This window comes from Haliotis rufescens, unplaced genomic scaffold (assembly GCF_023055435.1).
Source record: "Haliotis rufescens isolate VD_foot unplaced genomic scaffold, xgHalRufe1.0.p SCAF_35, whole genome shotgun sequence".
NCBI lineage: Eukaryota > Metazoa > Mollusca > Gastropoda > Lepetellida > Haliotidae > Haliotis > Haliotis rufescens.
Window position 1 is genome coordinate 2,507,757 of NW_025964057.1, and position 23,594 is coordinate 2,531,350.

Here is a 23,594-nt window from a genome sequence, read left to right on the forward strand (position 1 = left end):
TTTATGCAAGCCCCATGCATTTCACAACCCAAGAATGGGTATGAAAACATGTGCGTGAACGGGATTCCATATGCATTGTTTAGCATCGTGCTGACAACCACTCAGAAAAAAAACAAAATTACGCAATTATTCAACATTGCGAAATGCCACGTCTGTCCGAAAATGAGCGTCTTCGAGCAATTGGAATTCTTGAAGCAGGATCGAGTCAACGCGATGTTGCAAGACACCTCAATCTTTACATCTGATCTTCACGGGTCTCAATAGTACGGATAATCTCTGTTATTTTTGTTGATATTTCAAACGTAGAACATGGGATAGCATACGTTATTAACATCGCCTTGATCTCACTTAAAGTGGTGAACCACCCACAACACATTTCAATCACATTCACAAACAAGGTACATACAGGTGAAGACTAAGTTATTGTGTGCGCTACAAGCTACTGATGATTTGTCGAGGGACAATGGTCTTGAATGTTGATCATAGTCCCATTGGAATACGTAATAAAAACACATTACCCTCTGCGTTCAACATTGGTAAAAGTCATTCGTTGCTGATATGAATGTATTGCTTATTCAGTGGTCAAGTACAAAATTAAAGAGAAATGAATTTCCCTCATATGTACATTAACTGTTTGTGAACATCAATCATTTGTGGGTCATGTTAGGCTTTCAGGGATGATATTTTCACCGAAAGTTGTACTACTCAACCATAACAACCATAACAAATACTGTTCAACTATTGCCAACTGTTGAATTTCACTTTTCTCTGTATAAAGAACTCACTGCATACATGGTCCATGTATAGGTTAATTACTGTAATTGGTTATTTGATATTCAGTTGCGTGATATGTCACAGAGGTAAATCTAATTCATAACAACTAATTGTCCCATTTATTTGGCTTCTATCTTTTATATGAAACAAATGCTATAACATGGGGTGATAAACTTCATTGGCAATAGACGTAGCATATAATTGTCCACATAAACAGTCTACTCTGTTCCAGAGATGTTTATTCATTTTGTCAAATTTAAATCGTTGCATTCCTGGCTCAATGATTCATTTGACGAAATCTTGTTCCCTGTTTTGAATTACCGTCAGATAGTTCCAGACCAATTATAAAATTTCCAGCCCTATGTGTTGCGCATAATTCCGAGATAATTCGAAGTTCATATTCTTGTACGAACACTTATCAAAATTCATTTATACCTAGTACTATTATGTACATATGTATATTAGTTCAAATTATAATATTGACTCCCTCTATTCTCGAAACGGTCTTTGTTCTATGACAACCGTAAGTCGGTATGGGAAAACAAAATATTTGTTTAATTGTTCAAAGTTCATAGTCAATGTCATATGATTATAGACAAGGAAGATAAGAAATTAAATATAAAGAGTAGCCACTTTAAATGACAGAAATTCTCTTAGTTAAATTTGCTCATGATTTGGTCTTTTCGTGGTAAATAGCGCCAAAATACTCTTAATTATTTACTTTCATGTCATTACTAATCTCACATAAGGTCAAAAGTTGTACAACGTTTAACAGATATGATTATGACATGTTGTATCCAAACATATCCAAACAAATCCAAACAAATCCAACTTTGGAAATATGACCTTGACAAATTTTAAAATGGTCATATTTCCATTTGGAATGGTGGTATTTCCAAGTTTTGGATTATTTGGAATGGATGATATTTTGTCCAGTGTAAGCTTTGTACTTCATGGTTTAATTGATGTGCTATCTTTAGATATGTGTAGTCTCGTTTAGCATTATTAAATGCACTTTTGCGTTTTTTCCTAGTTTTTTTTTTATTTCCTCGTTCACCAGGATACTGTGGCTTTGTCTTTTATTGGTGTTGTGAAAGGGATAGGTTTTTTTGGCTATGTTGAATTTTGGTTCTTGTGGTTCATTTTGGGTTTGCATGATTATGTTTCCTATGGTTATGTTGATTGGAAAGTGGTCGCTGCCGAGTGGCTCCTCATGCACTTCCCACGAAGTTAGGTCTATAGCTGACATATTTTGATTCATTTTATCATATCTAGTTGGTTGGTTGTTATTTAGTAGTATTAGGTTTTTTGTTCTATCCATTCGGCGATGAGTTTGCCGTTTTGGTCTGTTTTATCTTAAACACTCCAGGAGGGGTGGTGGGCGATAAAGCCCCCTAAGAAGATGGTGGATTTAGGGTTTCTAAGTCTTCACTGTCCAGTTGTATATGTTAACAATGTTTATTTTTTGGTTGTGATGAGTTATTTGTATACCATTAGCTTCTAGAGTTGGAGTTTTAATTGGTATTTCTTTACGGTTTATGTCCTCCCTGATATATATGATTAGGCCACCTGTCGAGTCTTACCAAGTAATAATTAGGTAGGGTGAATTTAGATTTTGGGGAGAAGTGGGTTTCCTGAACGCATATGATATGAGGAACTTGGTTTTTCCGAAACATAATTTTTAATTCGTGGCCGTGGGTGGCCTGTCCATTGGCATTCCACTGTAGTATGTGTAGACCTTCCATTATTTAGAGGGTTTCGAGTTTGGGGATGAAGTTTTCTGTAGGCGCAGGTTGTTGTGGTTTCTATTTTGAGATTTCTTTTAATGTGTTATTGAAGTTTTCAAAGGAGAGACTAGTAAGATTTAGTTTGAAAGCCACTGTGTGAAAGGACTTAATGTTATTGTTGGCGCCGGGGGTGTTTTGTTTGAGTATATATGCTAGTAACATTGTAAGGTTGTTTAGGGTTTTGAATCCTGTCTGATTTGGTGTTTTATGGTTATGTTTTTCAAGGGTTTTGAAGAAGACATTCGATGTGTCGAGAGGGTCATATTCTGTTGTGAGTGAGTATTCTACGCTTATGGTTTGGGTTGAGGTGTCAATGTTGGTTTGATGTGTGTTTATTTGTTGTGTTGTGGGTTGCTGTTGTGTTTGTTTGTTGGTGATGGTGGATTTGGAGGCTGCGATGCTTGGTTCTTGTGCTTGTTTGGGTCCGATAGTTGTTGCCCTAGTGGCTGTGGTGTTTTGGGTGGTCGGCCTGGGTATGTTGCGTGCTCTGTGGCTTGTTCTAAGTTTTCAAATGTTGGGAAACCGGGAGTACACCGTTTTGCCTGCAGGTGTAGATGTTGTGGCGTTTGGGTGTATGGAGAACTCTGCCGTTAAAGATCTCCTGGATGTTGTTGTGTTGGGTGCGGTGAAGGTATTTTCGGTGGGTGTGTCCCAAACAGATTTTATGTTTTCTAGATGTTGTGTGTGTTGTTGTGTTGGTTTAGGTAGTGGTATGATGTTTGTCTGTGGCCTGGGGAGAAGTGGTTGGGGCGTGCGTGGTGCTGGTTTTCTTGTTTGTAGTTTTACTGTGTCGATGTCTATGTGTTTGTTTGCCTGTTGTGTGAGGGTGTATCTGTGGGGGCAGTAAGGTGTGAGTTATTGTTAACACAACCTGCCTGCTTTTAAAGGCAGCTGACCGATCTTTATTCTGCTGAGCTAGTCAGTTCTGATTAACCTGACAGTCGCTATGTCAGCAATTATGCTGTTTATATAAGTACCTGACATTTGCTATGTCAGCAATTAGGCTGCTTATATAAGTACGTCAGCTGACCAGTTATTATCTGCCGAGTTGGTCAATATTAAAACGCAGAAATTTTATACATGTAATTATGTTATCTGTATATGTTTTGCATTGTCGATCAAAACTATATTTTAATGGCGTTTCACTATATTTTATGTATAAACTCCCACTTTATTCATGTCAAACACCTGGTTTTATCACTGATTTTCAGTGACCCATTCAAATAATGTTCACCAGCTTTTTTTTACAGTCAATGGAATCTGTTTCATTGGATAATCAAGATAGGTTTTTCTCTGGCATTGACGTTTTATATTTATTTGAAATGGGGGGATATTTTCTGCCTGTGTTCTGAAGTCCCCGAATTTCATTTTTAGCTCAATAGCATTTATCAAATATGCTGAGACAACTACAAAAAAAGTGTTTGGGCTGAGACAGAAACTGCCTCCGTCCCCGCCCCCGAACAAGTTAACAAGTTAATTTGGCCATGAGGTTTGACTAAAGCTATAAGTTATATCGATGATCTGATATCGTTAATAACCATCAAACAGCCAATTCTCTTCCACTGATTTACCCTCCTGAACTAGAAATAAAGGTGATCAGTGATCAGTGAAACCGCCTCGTCTGTCTCATGCTCTTTCTTCAGAAATTTCAAAGAGCGTCATCCCACTCTTTCTCAAAAGTTGTTTCATCAAGGTAACAACATTCAAGGCCCCAGTAAAGCTTTCAAAGGGTTTTATGGTAGACATGTGGTGGACATTTCCAAATTTGAGCATCAGTGACCAAAATTATGCCCTCTGCTATTCCCTCTTTTGACTTTGACCACATGTTCCCGTGTATTTTTCAGGTGAACAATTAACTAGCCTTTGCATGTGTTTGTGACGAATGCCACCAGTTGGGCAGGTTGCGCTCACCTATTCGCGAACACCTGGTACCATCACTATTTGATAGTAATTCTCAACAGTCGGAATTGTACAATCGAGATTACTTGTGGACTTTCCGTTTCCTGTCAATACTTTTGTGCTCTCTACCAATGACAACATAACGCAGAAAAGACGCTGAAAGACATTCAACAGTTTCCTCTACTCTTTTGGCCAGTTATTTGGCATATGCTTCGACAGCATCCATAATGAGTTTCAAGTTGTGCTCCCAAATCGTAGCAGGTTCCTCACGGTATTCTGATCCATATTTGAATATCTGACGAAGGTTGTTATTGTCAACAACAGAGAAGTCACCCGTGATTATATGACCTACAGGCTTAAAGAAGTATGATGAGTATTGGCAGCCACAAGTAGTGGAATTTACATCTTTAGCTGCCAAGTTCACTTTCTGGAACACCTTCCTATAATTGAACAACCTGGATGAAATGGTGTTCATATACGAAAATGAAAGTGTTGATGGTTCCTGAAATTTGGAATATTGTCGGACATTTTGGTAAACTTATTTTTGACTGAGAATGTTACTTAAGTTTAGGGCAACAATTCCCTTTTTGCAAATTTCAAATTCAAGGACATGCAGTCTTTGATTTAGTGGACATTTGTTTCTGTTTTGGCCAAACGTTTCAAACCGACATCAAGAACTTTACTCTCTGTACTGTAGACCCACCCATCAGCAAAAATTGCTGGAGTCGTTTAATTTCTTTCTTTGACAGTCTTACTATGTGCAGTCCCAATGATCCTCAAGGAGAGGCAACAAATGAATGGTATAATTTGGCCTTTTGTCTTTCTTGTGACCATGGCTACGTCGACGTCTTTGGGATGCTGGAAACTGACTCAATACATTAACGTTGGCACGTCTTTGGTAAGAAAGACTTCAAAGTCTTTTATTTTGTCATATAGGGTCGACTGCATTTAAAAATGCTAGATGGATGGAATATTTTCGCTAATATCCTTACTTTCATGCAAAGAATGGCATGACTTTCAGAATTGAAATGTTGGTAGACACAATTGGAACATTTAGCAAGACCGACTTTCTAAATTAGATTTATTATTGGACAGTATGGTAGCTAGTTAACAGTTTGGTGATAAGGTAGCTAAAAAAAAGCAAATAACATCCCGAGTTGCATGTATGCTAGTTACACGTCTTCTCGATACTGCGATACTTATTTACTAGCTATGAAACTTACATCGAATGTCATGGTAATAGCACTTAAAAATATACACAATGGAAAAAAATAGATACATGGGACAAAAAGAATGTTTTCCTAAATTACAGTTGATTAGATATATCCCACTTCTCCCTATATTTAGCAGAAGACAAACTTGTTCTTGAGCATTGCATTTATTGCTCTAATCTTTTGCCTGATTGTTCTCTGGCGTTGACGTTTTGTGTAATTTAGAGTCTTTTGAAAAGTGTCAATTTAATTTTCTTTCAGAGAGCAGATTCAAGTGATACCTAACTGATTGGCCATAGCGGTATGAACCGCCACAGATCTGCAGCATTGTGTGCAATCATTTTTCTTGTTTCAATACCTGGATTTGTATGGTGGAGAAGTGATCAATATGTGAGTAAATATTTACACGAACATTCATATTGAGTACTTTTTCTTTTTTTTTACGATAACCTCATTGTATCTATATAACGATCTTCCTCTTTAAAGGACACACAGTATGTATGTTCAGATTTCTTATGATTGAAAACTTTCTTTTAGTCAACCTTCCCTTTATGTCGTCCACTATTCCAGCCGGTCAAGCCTTTGGACTGAAATGCTCGTCTACGATTTCAAACATCATACGACTCTTACTCAGGGTTTGAGGGTTTTAGCATTCAATGCACAAGTGAAGCATTCAAAGCGTTTTATGGCATACATGTAAACTATAGGCAAGAGACGGTATACTGAGTTGTTTTTTTTATGTAATTGAAATTTGAAAGAAATGTTAAATTTGATTATGTCTATTTAACCACCACTTATTCCGGCAACATTTTGTAAAAAGTAATCTGTGGCTGGGTGATTTTGTGTAAAAATATATTGGTTCAAAGACGACTGGGGTAAGAAATAAATTTGCAACCACATTCCCCCTACCATGCTTGATGAGTTGTAAATGTGTGCCGCAAAAGGCAAATTTGTTTATTTTCAAAGATACCCACCAGCAGTTGGGTATTATGCGAATGTATCTCTTCATTTTTAATGTTTTAACTCAAATAGTATTTTATAAAATAAAACAACGTAGAAGTATTCGATGAGTGCTGACTTAGCGCCAATGCAGTTGACTTTATGGAAATAATATATCTAACTTAAGATATCTTCATTTGAAAATCAAACATATGATAAAATCAACTGAAAGTTTGACTTGTTTTGCTCCTCAGTTGACAAATTTGACACGAAAGTGACAAGAATTAATTGACATATTTTGAATTGTACATATGCCTTTTCTTAAGCAGTCACTGGTCGCCAAGGCGTCTAATGCTCCGCGAATCGCTGTTCGGGCCTGCGCGACAGTATCCTGTCATGTACCCAAAATGCAAGATTCCTCCTGTGTGTGATTTATGGTTTGCCAGGACCATACCCGAACTTTCATAAAAAGGATAAAACTCCCGGATAAAACTCCCATATAAAACTAAAGACCTGTTATCCCTTTTGGCGTTCCTCACAATTTAACCTGATCATGATCTGACATACATTCATATAACAGGAACATTGTTAAGTTGCATTAAGTGTTTCTTATCTCAACTCAATGTTTCAGCTGGACATTGGGGAACTGTCCATGTCTAGTGATGGAAAGCAATTCTCGTTTAACAAGATACCTCGGCCAGCTACTCAATCTGAAAACAGCGGAAAACCACTTCAGTACTTCAGACAGATTGGAAGAATGTCAACCTTTTTCTTAACTGCTTTTGCAGTAAATGACCGACCAATAAAGGGTCGTTTGAACATCATCATAAACACCTTTGATGGCGCCCATGTGACCTTGAAGTGCTGCATCATACTGAGCAACCACACGTTGTTGATAACCAATGCATCGGAACCATACAAGATGCCAGGTGGAGGCCATTACCACGCTACACAATACACTTGTTCATTACCGCTTGGGACAGATGTGGAACAGATGTCCCTGACGTCGTCCTCGTGCAGCCATGACGTACAGGATTATATTCCAGTGAAGAGACCAGTCCAACGACCAGGAGGTTTAGCTCTGTGTGGGAAGACCTTATTTGGAAAAGACCTGAGGCCTCAGCGATTAGTGGAATGGATAGAAATCCAAAAGCTACTGGGAGTTGACAAGATTCTGATATTTGATTTGGACAATCCAGAAAGTATACGAAAGATATTTCGGTATTACTCCAAACAAGGAATACTGGAAGTTCAGCCCTTCGAATTACCAGGAAGAATAGACGGTAATATTATTAAACAATTTTCTTGTAACGTTTTTTTGTTACTCCAGGTGCTAAGGTTGTGTCACTGTGCACAACGTATGTGGTGTCATCGCACCATGAAATAACATAAGTCAAAATAACGTAAAATAACATATAGTAGTAATTTATTCAGTAGTACGGCCACATGGCCTAAGTACAGTTTTACGTGTCAAGAAAAGTGGTCACGTGAGAGTTTGTAATTGAAAAACATGTTTTAAGCAACAGATTTAAGGAGTTGTACGTTTCTAGTGTTCGGCAACTTTACCATTGACTGAGTGTTGGTAGAGCTATAGTGAGGTATTTCTAATACTTGAGTACTCAGGGCATATAACATAATATGATACTCATCAGTAACAAAAGCTTAATTACAATGTGTACATAGAGTCGGACTTATCTACATTTTTACATTGTCTTGATGTATTGTTTATCATCACCGACGTCTTGTGCAATCCACACATGAGAAAATCCGCAAAAGAATAGAAGATAGCGTATTTCTGATATCCAATTTGTATTTTTCCAATTTCATCCAATTTTCTTAGCATAATATAACATTGATGGGGATATCTATATTCATTCTTAATAATCTAATCCAATATTTAACAATTCTCATCTGAGTAGATATATACAGACAATGCCGTCCTGTCTCATCAAGGATAGCTTTGTCAGCAGCAAACTTTCCAACTCGCTTGAAGTAGGCTGCTTGGACTTCTTCAATACTTTCTGGATATTTAATTCCCTAGATGCATATAATAAGATTGGTGAAACGTTAGAGTCAAATATTTTGCACGCACAAGAAAACTGTTTGTATTGTTGAAATATATTATATATTGGAATAATGACATTCGAGAGGGAAGATTTTTCATGTCTTTTGCAATTGCATTTTCTTTCAAAAATTTACTTCAAGTCCCCACTTTTTACAAAATCATATAACACAATCAAGTTGTCGCTGTAGGCCAATAACAGTATATGAAAATGTCACAACATCGTCCGCAAATAGAAGGAGCATTAAATCTTTAATACTTTGTGAAATAAAAATGCAATGGCTACAAGATGTTACATTTCTGTCACTAATTCATTTATGAAGAAGATAAACAAAAGCGGACTTAAGATGCATCCTTGACGAACTTAAGAGGATGTTTGAAATGATGGGGTTATCTCACTATTAATTTTCAAGCAAGATTTAACGGAGCCGTACAGGTTTTTGAGACTACTGTGTATTTTTCCAAGACATCCTTTCTGTAACAATAAGTATAAAAGTGTTTTTCTTGGTCAAAGGTCAAATGCCTTTTTAATATCTATAAACGCACAAAAGAAACGTCCTTTTGGTCTGAAAAGATACTTACTGTATAATGCTTGTGAAGAGAATAGGTTGACTATTCTAGAATAATGTTCTCGGAAATCAGCTTGTGATTCTGAATCTGATTAAATACAAGTTTTTAGATGTGGAACAATGTAATAAATGACCACCTTTAAAAATTCTGCAGGAATGCCATCCACCCCTGGTGCTTTCCCATTCCTTACATATTCAATTTCCTATGTAATCTCTTCCTCAGTTAATGATCAAAACAAATCTGTATTCAGTGGATTATAAATGCATGCATCACATTTGTGGTTATCAACAAAATCATTTACTTGACGCTCAAAATCTGAAACTATGACTGTAGATCCTTGATGTAATAGACACTTGAAATAGCGATAAAACAGACGGATCCACAGTAGAAGAATGATTGGTACATGTATTTCGTAAAAAATGTTTCACAGTGTGCCAAATGTTTTTGCTGCCATTACTTTTCACAGCATCATTAATATCTTCACTTATCTTCTCTTTGTGCTTAGATCTTTTATGTTAACAGCACTCCTTGAAGTTTGATATTGCATTTAAGTATCTCGGTAAATTTTCAATACCTTTGTATTTCCTGGATTGATTTAAGTACGTGTATTCTTTTAGCATTGCGCACAGTTTATCAAACCAATCAGGTTGTTGTCGAAAAATACGCCTCCTCTTAGTTTTGAAGAAACGTTTTACTGCCACAATACGAAAAGATATCCGTTAATCTACACGTAGATGCATTTATGTCACTTTCAGCTAATCCTCGGTATTCCTCAAAAACCTGTTCAGTACTAATTCTCGGAGGTTCAATTCAATTTATAAAATATATATATGGTGGGAATCAGTTGTAAATTATTTGTTGTTGGAGCTGATTGAAACGGCTGTTATTTACTTTTATGATACATTTAAATAGCATATGGTTAGATTCCGTACGAAGTAAAACCAATAAATCATAGTGATTGTGAAAAATGTCACTTGAAATGAGGAAATACTACATCTTTGATGGGATATGCATGTATAATTTGCGGGCGTATCTCCTTTTGTGCGCCCATTTAGAATATGGATATTGAAAGGTTTGCACAACTGTAAAATACATCTTCCATATGTGTCTACAACAATACCACTTGTATGTCTTGGATAGTCAAAATAATCTGAATTATAATCTTGTGCAACTGGTAAATACGGAACATCCTCATCTATTACATAATCTGGCCCATTAGACGTTGTTGCGTTTAAATTCCAGAACAAAGTAAAGTGAGAGGTTTCCACAATATCAAACAGTATCTGCAGGAGTTTATCTTCTAAAAGTTCAAATCCATTTCCTTCTAAATGGTTATACATAGGCGAAACTTCTATTCTGGATGAACATAGATAAACCAATAACAGATGATATGGCAATGTTGTATCTTTTACTTGAAAGAAAGGGTAATGTGTAATGGTATCGAGGAAGGATAATGTGGGATTTTGTTTAGGAAGGGTAATGTGTGATTGGACATGGAGGGGTAATGTATGATGATATCGAGGAAGGGTAATGTGTGATGGTATCGAGGAAGGATAATGTGCGATTTTATCGAGGGAAGTGTAATGTGTGATTGAGTCGAGGAAGGATAATGTGTGATTGCATCGAGGAAGGGTAATGTATCATTGTATCGAGGAAGGTTTTTGTGTGATTGTATCAAGGAGGCATAATGTGTTATTGCATCGAGGAAGGAAAATGTGTAATTCTATCGAGAAAGGGTATTGTGTGATTGTTATGAGGAAGGGTAATGTGTGATTGCATCGATGAAGAGTAATGTGTGATTGCATTAAAGTTTTTTTGTGATTATACCGAGGAAGGGGAATGTGTCATTGTATCGATGAAGGGTATTGTGCAATTATATTGACAAAGGGTAATATGTGATTGTATGAAGGAAGGGTAATGTGTGATTGCATCGAGGAAAGGGAATGTGTAATTGTATCGAGGAAGGGTAATGTGTGATTGTGTTAAGGAAGGGTAATGTGTGATTGCATCGATGAAGGGTATTGTGCAATTGTATCGAGAAGGATAAGGTGTGATTGTATCGAGAAAGAGTAATGTGTAATTGTATCGAGGAAGGGTAATGTGTGATTGTATCGAGGAAGGGTAATATGTAATTGTATCAAGAAAGAGTAATGTGTAATTGTATCGAGGAAGGGCATTGTGTGATTCTACCGAGGAAAGGGAATGTGTTATTGTTTTGAGGAAGGGTAATATGTGATGGTATCGAGGAAGGATAATGTGTCATTGTATCGAGGAAGGGTACTGTGTGATGATATCCAGGTAGGATAATGTGTAAGTGTAAGGATAATGTGTGATTGTATCGAGGAAGGATAATGTGCGATTTTATCGAGGGAAGTGTAATGTGTGATTGAGTCGAGGAAGGATAATGTGTGATTGCATCGAGGAAGGGTAATGTATCATTGTATCGAGGAAGGTTTTTGTGTGATTGTATCAAGGAGGCATAATGTGTTATTGCATCGAGGAAGGAAAATGTGTAATTCTATCGAGAAAGGGTATTGTGTGATTGTTATGAGGAAGGGTAATGTGTGATTGCATCGATGAAGAGTAATGTGTGATTGCATTAAAGTTTTTTTGTGATTATACCGAGGAAGGGGAATGTGTCATTGTATCGATGAAGGGTATTGTGCAATTATATTGACAAAGGGTAATATGTGATTGTATGAAGGAAGGGTAATGTGTGATTGCATCGAGGAAAGGGAATGTGTAATTGTATCGAGGAAGGGTAATGTGTGATTGTGTTAAGGAAGGGTAATGTGTGATTGCATCGATGAAGGGTATTGTGCAATTGTATCGAGAAGGATAAGGTGTGATTGTATCGAGAAAGAGTAATGTGTAATTGTATCGAGGAAGGGTAATGTGTGATTGTATCGAGGAAGGGTAATATGTAATTGTATCAAGAAAGAGTAATGTGTAATTGTATCGAGGAAGGGCATTGTGTGATTCTACCGAGGAAAGGGAATGTGTTATTGTTTTGAGGAATGGTAATATGTGATGGTATCGAGGAAGGATGATGTGTCATTGTATCGAGGAAGGGTACTGTGTGATGATATCCAGGTAGGATAATGTGTAAGTGTAAGGATAATGTGTGATTGTATCGAGGAAGGGTAATGTGTGTTTCGACTTGGAGGGTAATGTGTGATTTAGCAAGGAAGGATAATGTGTGATTGTTTCGAGGAGGGGCAATGTTTGATTGTATCGAGGAGGGGTAATGTGTGATTGTATCATGGAAGGGTTTTGTGCTATTGTATGGAGAAAGAGTAATTAGTTATTGTATCAAGGGTAATTATGTGTGATTGTGTCGAGGAAGGGTAATGTGTGATTGGACTAGTAGTGGAAAATGTGTGTATCGAGAAAGGGTATTGTGTGATTGTGTCGAGGAAAGGGAATGTGTAATTGTATCGAGGAAGGGTAATGTGTGATGTGACCTGGAGGGTAATGTGTGGTCGTATTGAGGAAAGATAATGTGGGATTTTATCGAAGAAGGTTAATGTGTGATTGTTTCGAGGAGGGGTAATGTGTGATTGTTTCGAGGAGGGGTAATGTTTGATTGAATCGAAGAAGGGTAAGGTGTGATTTTTTTTAGGAAAGGTAATGTGTGATAGTATCGAGAAAGGGTAATGTGTGATTCAATCGAGGAAAGGTATTGTGTGATTGCATCGAGGAAAGGGAATGTGTAATTGTATCGAGGTAGGGTAATGTGTGGTTGGACAATGAGGGGTAATATGTGATGGTATAGAGGAAGGATAATGTGTGATTCTATGAAGGAAGGTTAATTTGTGATTGGACTTGGAGGGTAATGTGTGATTGTACCGAGGAAGGATAATGTGTGATTTTATCAAGGAAGGATAATGTGCTATTGTATCGAGAAAGAGTAGTGTGTAATTGTATCGAGGAAGGGTATTGTGTGATTGTATTGAGGAAGGATAATGTGTAATTGTATCGAGGAAGGGTGTTGTGTGATTGTATCGAGGAAGAGGAATGTGTAATAGTATCGAGGAAGGGTAATGTGTGATGGTGTCGAGGAGAGATACTGTGTGATTGTATCGAGGAAGGGTAATGTGTGATTAGACTGGTAGTTGTAATGGGTGATGTTATCGAGGAAGGATAATGTGGGATTTTATCGAGGAAGGATAATGTGTGATTTTATCGAGGAAGAGTAATTTGTGATTGAGGAAGGGTAATGTGTGATGGTGTCGAGGAGGGATACTGTGTGATTGTATCGAGGAAGGGTAATGTGTGATTAGACTGGCAGTGGTAATGGGTGATGTTATCGAGGAAGGATAATGTGGGATTTTATCAAGTAAGGATAATGTGCTATTATATCAAGAAAGAGGAGTGTGTAACTGTATCGAGGAAGGGTAATGTGTAATTGTATCGAGGAGGGGTATTGTGTGATTGTATCGAAGAAGGGTAATGTGTGGTAGTATCGAGGAAGGGTAATGTGTGATTTTATCGAGGAAGGGTAATGTGTGATTGCATCGAGGAAAAGGAATGTGCAGTTGTATCGAGTAAGGGTAATGTGTGATTGCATCGAGGAAAAGGAATGTGCAGTTGTATCGAGTAAGGGTAATGTGTGATTGGACAATGAGGGGTAATGTGTGATGGTATCGAGGAAGGATAATGTGTTATTTTATCAAGGAAGGATTAGGTGTGACTGTGACGAGGAAGGGTAATGTGTGATTTTATCGAGAAAGGGTAATGTGTGATAGTATCAAGAAAGGGGAATGTGTGATTTTATCGAGGAATGGTATTGTGTGATTGCATCGAGGAAAGGGAATGTGTAGTTGTATCGAGTAAGGGTAATGTGTGATTGAACAATTAGGGGTAATGTGTGATGGTATCCAGGAAGGATAATGTGTGATTCTATGAAGGAAGGTTAATTTGTGATTGGACTTGGAGGGTAATGTGTGATTGTACCGAGGAAGGATAATGTGTGATTTTATCAAGGAAGGATAATGTGTGATTGCTTCGAGGAGGGTTAATGTATGATTGTATCGAGGAAGGGTAAAGTGTGATTGTATCATGGAAGGGCTTTTTCCTATTGTATCGAGGAAGAGTAATGTGTGATTGTATGGAGAAGGGGTAATGGTGATTTTTTCAAGGAAGGATAATGTGCTATTATATCGAGAAAGAGTAGTGTGTAATTGTATCGAGAAAGGGTAATTTGTGATTGTATCGAGGAGGGGTATTGTGTGATTGTATCGAGGAAGGGCTTTTTCCTATTGTATCGAGGAAGAGTAATGTGTGATTGTATCGAGGAAGGATAATGTGGGATTTTATCAAGTAAGGATAATGTGCTTTTATATCAAGAAAGAGTAGTGTGTAATTGTATCGAGGAAGGATAATGTGTAATTGTATCGAGGAGGGGTATTGTGTGATTGTATCGAGGAAGGGTAATGTGTGATAGTATCGAGAAAGGGTAATGTGTGATTTTATCGAGGAAGGGTATTGTGTGATTGTATCGAGGAAGGGTAATGTGTGATAGTATCGAGAAAGGGTAATGTGTGATTGGACTGGTAGTTGTAATGGGTGATGTTGTCGAGTGAGGATAATATGTGATTTTATCGAGGAAGAGTAATTTGTGATTGTTTTGAGGAGGGGTAGTGTTTGTTTGTTTCGAGAAAGGGTAATGTGTGATTGTAGTGTGGAAGCGTAATGTGTGATTGTATCGAGGAGGAGTATTATGTGATTGTATCGAGGAAGGGTAATGTGTGATGGTATCGAGAAAGGGTAATGCGTGATTGTATGAAGTAAGGGGATTGTGTGATTGTATCGAGGAAAGGGAATGTGGAATTGTATCGAGGAAGGGTAATGTGTGATTGGACTAGTAGGGTAATGTGTGATGGTATCGAGGAAGGATAATGTGGGATTTTATCGAGGGAGGATAATTTGTGATTGCTTCGAGGAGGGTTAATGTATGATTGTATCGAGGAAGGGTAATGTGTGATTGTATCATGGAAGGGCTTTTTCCTATTGTATCGAGGAAGAGTAATGTGTGATTGTATCGAGGAAGGGTAATGTGTCATTGTATCGAGGAGGGGTATTGTGTGATTGTATTGAGGAAGGATAATGTGTGATTGTAACGAGGAAAGGGTAATGTGTGATTGTATCGAGGAGGCGTATTATGTGATCGTATATAGGAAGGGTAATGTGTGATGGTATCGAGAAAGGGTAATGCGTGATAGTATGAAGGAAGGGGATTGGATGATTGTATCGAAGGAAGGGGATTGGATGATTGTATCGAAGAAAGGGAATGTGGAATTGTATCGAGGAAGGGTAATGTGTGATTGGACTAGAAGGGTAATGTGTGATGGTATCGAGGAAGGATAATGTGGGATTTTATCGAGGGAGGATAATGTGTGATTTTGTCGAGGAAGAGTAATTTGTGATTGTTTTGAGGAGGGGTAATGTTTGATTGTATTGAGGAAGGGTAATTTTTGATTGTATCGAGGAAGAGTAATGTGTGATTGTATCGAGGAAGGGTAATGTGTCATTGTATCGAGGAGGGGTATTGTGTGATTGTATTGAGGAAGGATAATGTGTGATTGTAACGAGGAAAGGGTAATGTGTGATTGTATCGAGGAGGCGTATTATGTGATCGTATATAGGAAGGGTAATGTGTGATGGTATCGAGAAAGGGTAATGCGTGATAGTATGAAGGAAGGGGATTGGATGATTGTATCGAAGGAAGGGGATTGGATGATTGTATCGAAGAAAGGGAATGTGGAATTGTATCGAGGAAGGGTAATGTGTGATTGGACTAGAAGGGTAATGTGTGATGGTATCGAGGAAGGATAATGTGGGATTTTATCGAGGGAGGATAATGTGTGATTTTGTCGAGGAAGAGTAATTTGTGATTGTTTTGAGGAGGGGTAATGTTTGATTGTATTGAGGAAGGGTAATTTTTGATTGTATCGAGGAAGGGTAATGCGTGATTGTAGTGATGAAGCGTAATGTGTGATGGTATCAAGGAGGCGTATTATGTGATTGTATCGAGGAAGGGTAATGTGTGATTGTATCGAAGAAGGGTAATGTGTGATTGTGTCGAGGATGGGTAATGTGTGATTGCATCGAGGAAGGATAATGTGTCATTGTATCGAGGAAGGGTAATGTGTGATTGTTTCGAGGAAGGGTATTGTGTGATTTTATCGAGTGCAATGTGTGATTGCATCGAGAAAGGGTAATTAGTGATTGTATTGAGGTAGGGTCAGATGTGATTGCATCGAGGAAGGATAAGGTTTGATTGTATCGGGGGAGAGTATTGTGTGATTGTATCGAGGAAGGGTTATGTGTGATTATATCGAGGATGTTTCCTGTCTCAATGGCAAACTATTCTGTTTGGTGTTGAATGTTAAGGCTGCCCAGTAGGATATCAGGGTTCTGGTGGTAACCGTATCATCTGTGCGTGTGTACCAGCATGTGGCTTGGAAGAGGGAGGATGTTAGGACGGCTTCTTCAAAGCTGGTTATAAGCATTACAAGTATACAGCTGATTCTTCTTCTATTTGCAGGTGTCGCCTATCGGGATCTGTATAAACACCGCCATGACCATGATGGGCAGTTTTTTCAAGATGAGAGTTTTGTCCTGTTAGACTGCAGAGAGAGACTATCGGGATACAGCTGGGTGATGGGTATTGATGCTGATGAGATCATTCTTCCCAGGAAAAATGTCACTTTGAAACCTTTCATCAAGGTAAGACAAGACCTTATGATCCTTTAGTTTCCTTATTTTCTGTCATAACAAAACAGCCATCATATAGCTGGAATATTGCTGAGTGCTGCGTTAAACAACAAACTAACAAACATAACAAAGCATCTGAATATTTAACTGTCTATTCATTTACAGTGATGCTACATAAAAAATAACACCATGAGGTAATGTACTCTGTCTGAGTTTAATAGATGGGGAACAACGATAATTACCATTTTCAAAGTGATATTTACCCAATTAGTGAGTGGGTGAGTATGAGTGAGTGAGTTGGGTTTAACGCCGCTTTTAACAGTATTCCAGTTATGTCGCGGCATGTCAGCTTAATGTGTGAGGAACACCCGAAGTGACGCAGGTCTCAGACGTTGACCACTTCGTCGAAAACCCGAGCACGGGTATGGTGCTGACAAACCTAGATACATAATCGGGGCGAACCGGGATTCGAACCCACAATCATAGGTCTCTGGCGTTCCCAAGGGACGCGATGATTTAGACGACTGGGCCACCCGTGCCCCCAAGGTGAGTATGCTTTTACGGCGCTTTTAGCAATATTCCTGCAATATCACGTCGGGGGACACCAGAAATGGGCTTCACACATTGTACCCACGTCGGGAATCAACCCGGGTCTTCGATGTGACGAGCGAATGCTTTAACCACTAGGCTACCCGACCGCCCCTACACCATTAGGATATAACAGCGTACAGAACTTAACATTGCTGATATTCAAATCTCAGGAACTAACTGCCAAGCACCCACAGGCAGCAGGGTTCCACTTCTACATCATGTTCCACTACACCAGCCACGGCAAAACAAGGAACCATTCTTCTGGCATGGAACACTTAGAATACTCCAGGTCAACCCCACCTCAATGGAAGGCTTACAAGTACTTTTATATTCCCGACAGAGTGGTGATTCCATCGACTCATGGGGTCAACGCCAAAGCCCCTTACACAGTGTAAGTTGTCAGAGTCTGAAAGAAAGTGTTCGATGTTAAAAAAGTCAGAAGTATAAATGTTTTATTGTAACCTTATGGCAAAAGTAAATGTGCTTCATATAATGTTCAATCTTTTTCTCTAAAATAATAATAATTATGAATTTTTTGTACATATTCGTAAAGACATCACCACGACTTACGGTCGTGATTCACAATTTGCACGTGCGTGTCAATGCATGGCGCACAATTTAGATGTTTGCTTCTCTGTTTGGCGCATGATGCTCATCAAACCTAAGGCACCAAGAACAATGGGAAGTCAAACAACTTTTTTTCTCTCGCTCTTTTTATACAGGCGATGTAGTTGACAGATTCAGTATATTGGCGATGTAGTTGATAGATTCAGTATTTTGGCGATGTAGTTGATAGATTCAGTATTTTGGCGATGTTGTTATTAGATGCAGTAAATACAAGTGATGTTGTTGATAGATTCAAGGTATTGGGGGTGTAGTTGATAGATTCAGTATATAGGCGATGTTGTTGATAGATTCAAGGTATTGGCGGTGTAGTTGATAGATTCAGTATACAGGCGATGTTGTTGATAGATTCAAGGTATTGGCGGTGTAGTTGATAGATTCAGTATAAAGACAATGTTGTTAATAAATTTCAGTTTTCAGGCGATGTTGTTGATAGATTCAAGGTATTGGCGGTGTAGTTGATAGATTCAGTATAACGACAATGTTGATAAAATATATCATATATCATCATCCATTAAATTAATTTTCAATAATTCCTTTTTGGTATAGAGAGATCTATATAAGAATCTGTACTGGACATATATTAGTTTCATATCATTTGTACACATTCTACAATCTACAATCAGAGAAAACATTATTCCATAAAATGCTTTGATTAAGTTCATTTTCCCATTTATCACACATCAGAGGAAAGTTAGTTGTAGCTATGAGTTTATCATAAAATATTCTCGAGCCCTTGATACTTGAACTTGATACTTGACAAACTTGGCCCCTGTATATGGGCCTATTCCAAAGAGTTTTATTATCATTACAGATTAAGATAAGAAATGCAGCAAACGGGGTGTGGGTTGTCAACGCATTGTCAGGCAGGAATGTGAAGACTCCCCAACACTGCAACCTTCTGCATTACCCAGATTGTCAGACGGGCTGTATTCCTGGTAGCTAATTCGGGTACACTCCCATTGTCAGTCAACAGATTAGGGGGTACCAAACCTAAGGCATCGAGAACAATGGGTCGGACAACTTGATACTGGGGATGCAAGCGTGACATTTCGAAAGCGAGGTCCGCACATTTGCCATGTTTTTCCTCAATCTTGTCAATCACGTTATTGTCAAGAGGGACAGAAAATTCAATGACATACATGATTTCATTGGATTTATGAAAATGGACAAGATCAGGTTTGTTGGCCTGGATACGACTGAGGCTGTTTACGGGCCTATTCCAAAGAATTTTGTATTTATCATTTCTATTACGCCCTCTACTTATTCTGTGTTGTACCATGAATGGACTTCTGTGTCAAAAGACGGTTATAAAAGGATCCAGCCACTTCATCATGTCGCTTAAGATACTGTGTTTGTGCCAAAGCTAGGCATCCACTGACAATGTGTTGGACAGTCTCGTGAAATTCATTACATAATCTACATTTCATGTTTACATTTTGATGCAAAGTCATATATTGACGATTTCGAGTGGGAAGTGACTGGTCCTGGGCAGCAAACAGAAAGCCTTCTGTTTCACTTTTCAGGCAAGCCGACCTCATCCAAGCGAAGGACTCTGCAGGGTTACTGCGTTTCTCAACACACTGCACATGAATTCGATGTAGTGGTCGTTCAGACAGCCTCTCCTTGAAAATTTTTGTCTGGGCCGAATTGATATGGCACTTCACTTGGTTGACACTCATTTCTGTACCGTCCAGCACTACAGCACCGTCAACAAAATCAACACTGACATTGAGATTATGTCCAACATCCTTGGCTCCTTTACGAAACCTGTGGAATGCCTTGTTTTCATCATGAGTCTTGACATGCTTCATAAGAGGATCATCTGACAAGTAAATGTGTGCAAAAGTGCACAAAACAATTTTATCATGAAGAGCCTCCACATTAATCAAACCACGCCCTCCCATCATTATTGGTAAATATAAGCAATTGAGGGAAGTGCGAGGGTGGTGGGATCTATTGTCTGCCAAGATTCTTCGTGTGAGGACGTCAATACCCTGAATTTCTTGGTTCTTCCAATCAACAACACCAAAATAATACGAAAGGACGGGCACAGCATAAGTATTTTTGGCTTTGACTTTATTTGAGAGTGTTCAGCTCTGAACTCCAGATTTTCTTAAGTCTACATTGGCACTCTGCCAGTTTTTCCCTGATAAGGGCATTCTTGAGTTTGGCCCTAGTCTGCATCCCCAAGTACGTATAGCCCTGACCTTCCACGAGATGGTCAACAGCTCCTCCTCCAAGTAAACTGACTGATCCTCCCTCTTCTACTTTGCCACGTTTCAGATTACGAATGTTGCATTTGTCGAGTCCAAAGGATATGCCAATATCATTTGAAAAGGACTTGACAGGGAAAATCTGTTTTTTTTGTAGTGTGGATGCTCCATTGGCAATAAGTTCAAGGTCATCCATGTAAAGGAGGTGCACGTGAGTGAGGGGTGTTAGGGATCTGTGCTGAGGAGGTCCAAGATGATTATCGTCCTCTTTGCTAAGCAAAAAGCTGAAAGGATTTAATGACAAACAGAAAAGCAAAGGACTGAAAGAATCACCCTGAAAAAGTTCTCTTTTGATAGAAATGGGTTCCGAAGTTACCACCTTCCCCTGCAAAGACATCTCAAGTTTAGTTGACCAGCAATTCATTAAAGACTTGACTAAAACAAGTAGTCGCTCGGGGAGGTCAATGCATTCCAGTGACTTCAAAATCCATTCGTGAGGTACAGCATCATAAGCTTTTCTGTAGTCTATCCAACACATTGAGAGGTTTTGGTGGTAAGTTTAGCCTCTTCACCTTTATTAGTGCCGCTTGGTTGAAACGAAATGTGAAACATGTTCTCATTGATAATTTTCTGCAAAGACGGCAAGAATCAAAGGAAAATTCATCTAAAAGTTACTATTATAACATGTTTAAAGAGTTAACATCCCTGGAACCTTATTTACTAGAACTACCAATCACCTTACGCATCTCTCTTCCTCGTTTTAGAACAGCAAATCATAGATTACCCATTGAAACAGGAAGATGGTATAATATTGTAAGAGAGGAAAGAAAATGTACATTGTGTAAAAATTTAATATGTGATGAAATGCATTTTTTATTAGAATGTCTAAAACTCTCAGAAATTAGAAACAAGTTTTTGCCTCAATACTACGGTATGTATCCTTCTGCCATAAAATTCTCTCATTTGATGTCCATTACTTATAAGCCAATTCTATTAAAACTGGCGAGTTATAGAAGATCATGTATGGAAATGTTCCACTGACATGTTTTCTCCTATTGTATCTAATTCCTGTATCCAATTACATCTCTGTATCACTGCCGTGATTTATGAGAATGAACATCATTCATTCAAGGATCATTTTTCTGAACCAGCAGTTTCATTGGATTTATCAAAAAGGACAAGATCAGGTTTGTTGGCTTGGATACGTCTGAGGCTGTAGTAGTAGTAGTATTTGAAAATTTTCTTTGTAATAATTATCGTTTTGTGTTGTATCTGATATGAGAACGTTGGCATGTCATATGTTCAACGACAGAATTGCTACTGGCTTGTTTTCGCAGAGAAACGCCACACCGATTGCTTATTGATTGATAGTGACCTTGTTTTCAAGAATATATTTTTTTACAAAAGAGATGTCAACTAATCTTTTATCTCTGCCATTGAAGTTTCAATTTGTTCTTTCAGACCTCGTGTGTCCCCAAGTGATGGCGTTATTCATCACGTGCGTCTATGCATTCATAAAGAGAGCGTCTGCTTCCCTCCAGACTCGGTTATTGATGATTCTCTTCTGAGATTTGAGGCCGAATTGCCACAGAGAGTTAAACAGGCGATGAAAGAAATGGTGTAATTGGTGCATGTATTTTCTTTACCTGAATTCACTGAGTTGTAGAAGCTAGTAATAAAAGAGATATATTATTACTGATGCAAACGTCGTCTCTTTAGCCGGCATGTGTATACAATCACTCATTAAACAATAGCAGGCATAATTTCCATAATTACTTGAAAACAGACCCTGATATCCCAAATACCCCATATGGTGTATCTGACATATCACCACACTTTTGGGCCATTGGCTACTCACTAAATGAAGGCGGAGTTGGCCGATAACTGGGTCACCCTCACCCACTACAATACGAGGGGTGTTCATTAAACCACTTAGGGGTTATCATATTTGGTTGAAATTTCACATGTGTAATGATACATGTATCTATTGGTTATGTCTGAATTTGCAGCACCGAACTATTAATCTTACCACTTTTACAGGTGTTATGATCGAGTGACAATGGAGCCAGTAGAATACCGAGCAGTGATTAGGTTTTTATATTTGAAAGGTCGCACACCAAAAGAAACTTTCGATGAAATGAAAGCAACTTATGGGGAAGATGCCCCATCATATGACGTTGTTAAACACTGGCATCGCCAGTTCAAGTGTGGTCGGACATCTGTGGAATCAGCTGCCATTCCTGGTCGCCCCCATTCAGCCATTGATGAGGAAAGTATCCATCAAGAGACCGCCATTTTGGCAGACCGACGTATAACTGTTCGCCAGTTAGCACAAGATGTCAAGATCAGTGTAGGGTCTGTGAAAAAATCATCCATGACAATTTGAACATGCATAAGGTGTCTGCACGATGGATTCCCAGGCTGCTCACACCTTTCCAAAAGCAGGAACGAGTCAATTGCTCAAAGGATCTTTTGGACATGTGCCCAAAAAAAACAGGCAAACTTTTTTGACAGACTTATCACACAGGATGAAAGATGGGTCCATCACTATGATCCTGAGACTAAAGTTCAGTCGATGCAATGGAAGCACGTGGAGTCACCACCCCCAAAGAAGACACATGTCCAACCCTCTGCAGGCAAGGTCATGCTCACGGTGTTTTGGGACCAGCACGGAGTAGTGATGATGGATTTCTTGGCAAAGGGTACCACAGTTACAGGAGCTTATTATGCTTCACTGCTGCGGAAATTGCGGGACGCTATCAAGCTTAAGAGGCGTGGCATGCAGACCAAGGGTGTCCGTCTCCTGCACAACAATGCTCCAGTACACAACTCTCATGTTGCCCAGACAGAAGCGCGGTCCTGTGGCTATAAAATCCTTCCACATCCTCCTTATTCTCCTGACCTTGCACCATCTGACTTCCACCTCTTTCCAACCATGAAGTCATTTTTGAAGGGAAAACGTTTCACAGATGATGAAACACTGATTTCTGAAGTCAAGTCCTGGTTTGAGACGCAAAATGAGGGCTTTTACAAGCGAGGTCTCCATAGTTGCATAAAACGATGGGAGAAGTGTGTAACTCTTGGTGGTTCCTATGTGGAGAAAGACTAATACCTATGCCAAGTTTCATTCCACTAGGTCCATCGGAAGTGAGTCAGGGGAAATCTTTAATTAACACCCCTCGTATAACAACCTCACACGAGG

The 23,594-nt window shown here is 38.7% G+C and overlaps 1 protein-coding gene across 2 annotated transcripts in view; it reads left to right on the plus strand.

The window, feature by feature from the left end:
* The window catches only part of LOC124129059, a 69,467-nt gene extending 47,047 nt beyond the window's left edge, over nucleotides 1-22,420 (plus strand). The window contains exons 2-7 of one of the 2 annotated variants that reach the window (XM_048381061.1): nucleotides 5,210-5,358; nucleotides 5,933-6,061; nucleotides 7,242-7,893; nucleotides 16,792-16,973; nucleotides 17,723-17,943; nucleotides 21,854-22,420. In XM_048381061.1, the coding sequence (XP_048237018.1) occupies nucleotides 5,975-6,061; nucleotides 7,242-7,893; nucleotides 16,792-16,973; nucleotides 17,723-17,943; nucleotides 21,854-22,016 (1,305 nt within the window). In that variant the 5' untranslated portion in view covers nucleotides 5,210-5,358; nucleotides 5,933-5,974 and the 3' untranslated portion in view covers nucleotides 22,017-22,420. The remainder of the gene's footprint in view (nucleotides 1-5,209; nucleotides 5,359-5,932; nucleotides 6,062-7,241; nucleotides 7,894-16,791; nucleotides 16,974-17,722; nucleotides 17,944-21,853) is intronic. The other variant, XM_048381060.1, reaches the window with a different exon arrangement.
* Nucleotides 22,421-23,594: the final 1,174 nt, after the last annotated feature.